Raw genomic sequence first — 1,622 nt, 5'->3', positions numbered from 1 at the left:
TGCTTTGATGCTCTCCCGGGAACACGGGAAGCAAAATTTGTGGTTGGGAACTGACGGGCACTGGACGAAGTGTGTGTCTTCTAAACGTTCGTGGCAGATAGTACAACACAAAGGTCCGTTATTTGCCATGGGTGAGTCTGGAATGTTCTGAGGGTGCACCTGATCCATGCCCTGATGCGAACCCGATTGAGAAGGTGTCCCCGTCAGACTGATCTCCCCGTTCCGGGAGGCCAAACGCCGCTGTCCTGACACCGAGGCAGGGGAGACCGGGCTGCTACTGTTGTGTCGGGTGGATGTGGTAGAGTGCACTGAGTTGCTGTCCTTTGGTGAGTGCGCGTTACCCAAAGTGTCTGCGACTGACATGAGCGCAGCCATGGGGGATTGTCCGTTCTGGGGGGCCGATTCGGGTGGGGTGGCTCGACTGGAGTGCACCGCCCCCAGGGGTGGAGGTCCACCGTGAGAGGCTGCGAACGAGCCAGACGCCATGGTCAGTTTGAGCGCCTCACTTTGACTCGCCATCCACTGCTGTCTCTGCTGCTCCCCCTCCACCGAGTCCGGTTCTGGGGAGGCTTTGCGTTTGCGCATGCCGGTCCTGAGAGCGCTGCCTGATGCCACGGCCCGGGGCATGTTGACCAGCGCTGAAGGCAGCAGAGGGCAGCTGGCGTCGATGTAAGGCTGGGGTAGCATTTCGCCCCCGAGCCCCTCCTTAAAGAAACGCACAGACTCTGGGAGTAAATCGCCCAAGAGCCTCCAGTCACCAGAGCAGTGCTTTTTCTCATATTCCAGATATTTAAACCCAGAGGAAAGCCCCCTGCCAAAGTCTTTCATGCAGTCCTGGTACATCTGTTTAGCCACACCAGACGCACTGGAAAACACATTACCAGATCCACTGGGATACTCAATAAAGATTTTCAGTTCATAGTCCATGCCGGGCTTGGAAATAGCATCGAAAGCAAACACCCTACCTAGAAGGGAATGATCTTTCTTGAACCTCACATCAAACGGAGTGCAATTGGAAAGTGTGATCAGTGTGTCCCTCACTATCTTGGGTTTGTTAGCCCAATCCTCTGCTCTGTTCCTCAAACTTTCACTAAGTTCAGCCAGAGCCTCTGCGTTACGCTGTTTCTCTTTTAGATCTCTTTCTTGGTCCGTGCTGGACACAGAACCGGGTCTTTTACCTTGCTCGGAGAGCGCGAGCGTCGGTCCGATGCTGACCGGGGCTGGAGGGGCTCGTCCAGACAGGCTGTGTTGGGCTATACTCGCCGCTGACGGTGGGCCGTTCAGGAGAGTCTGCGGGAGGAGGTTCGGCGGCACGCTCATCTGTCCCGACACTGCCACCATCCCGTGATTCCGACGCGAGTTAGGGCTCTGTCGGTTCAGCTCGGGGGGTCCGTCGTCTGATTTGGAGAAGCCGTTCGGTCCGCCGAGTCCGTTCGGAAGCCTGTGCGCGCCGATGCTGGAATAATCAAAGCGCGATCTCTCGGTTCCGAGCGCGTATCGGTCCAAGCCGGGCTGCTGTTGTTGTTGTTGCTGCTGCTGCTGTTTGGACGAGCCGTCCACATGGTTCATCTGCACCGACTCCTTGGATGACATGCCCGCTTGTGCTTTCACCGCAGGCGGCG

General features: G+C 57.2%; 2 protein-coding genes across 2 annotated transcripts in view; both read right to left on the bottom strand.

The window, feature by feature from the left end:
• LOC107725608 (protein TALPID3-like) overlaps window positions 1–1,622 on the bottom strand; it is a 128,526-nt gene that overhangs the window by 108,089 nt on the left and 18,815 nt on the right. The window lies entirely within an intron of this gene.
• Window positions 1–1,622, bottom strand: part of LOC107725639 (interferon regulatory factor 2-binding protein-like) — a 7,792-nt gene that overhangs the window by 1,595 nt on the left and 4,575 nt on the right. The window contains exon 2 of the mRNA XM_016534981.1: window positions 160–1,622. Coding sequence (XP_016390467.1) covers window positions 160–1,622 — 1,463 coding nt within the window. The remainder of the gene's footprint in view (window positions 1–159) is intronic.

The sequence above is a fragment of the Sinocyclocheilus rhinocerous genome, unplaced genomic scaffold, assembly GCF_001515625.1.
Source record: "Sinocyclocheilus rhinocerous isolate Xijiao unplaced genomic scaffold, SAMN03320098_v1.1 scaffold1004, whole genome shotgun sequence".
In the NCBI taxonomy this organism is placed as follows: Eukaryota; Metazoa; Chordata; class Actinopteri; order Cypriniformes; family Cyprinidae; genus Sinocyclocheilus; species Sinocyclocheilus rhinocerous.
This window is presented reverse-complemented; position numbering and strand designations above follow the sequence as displayed.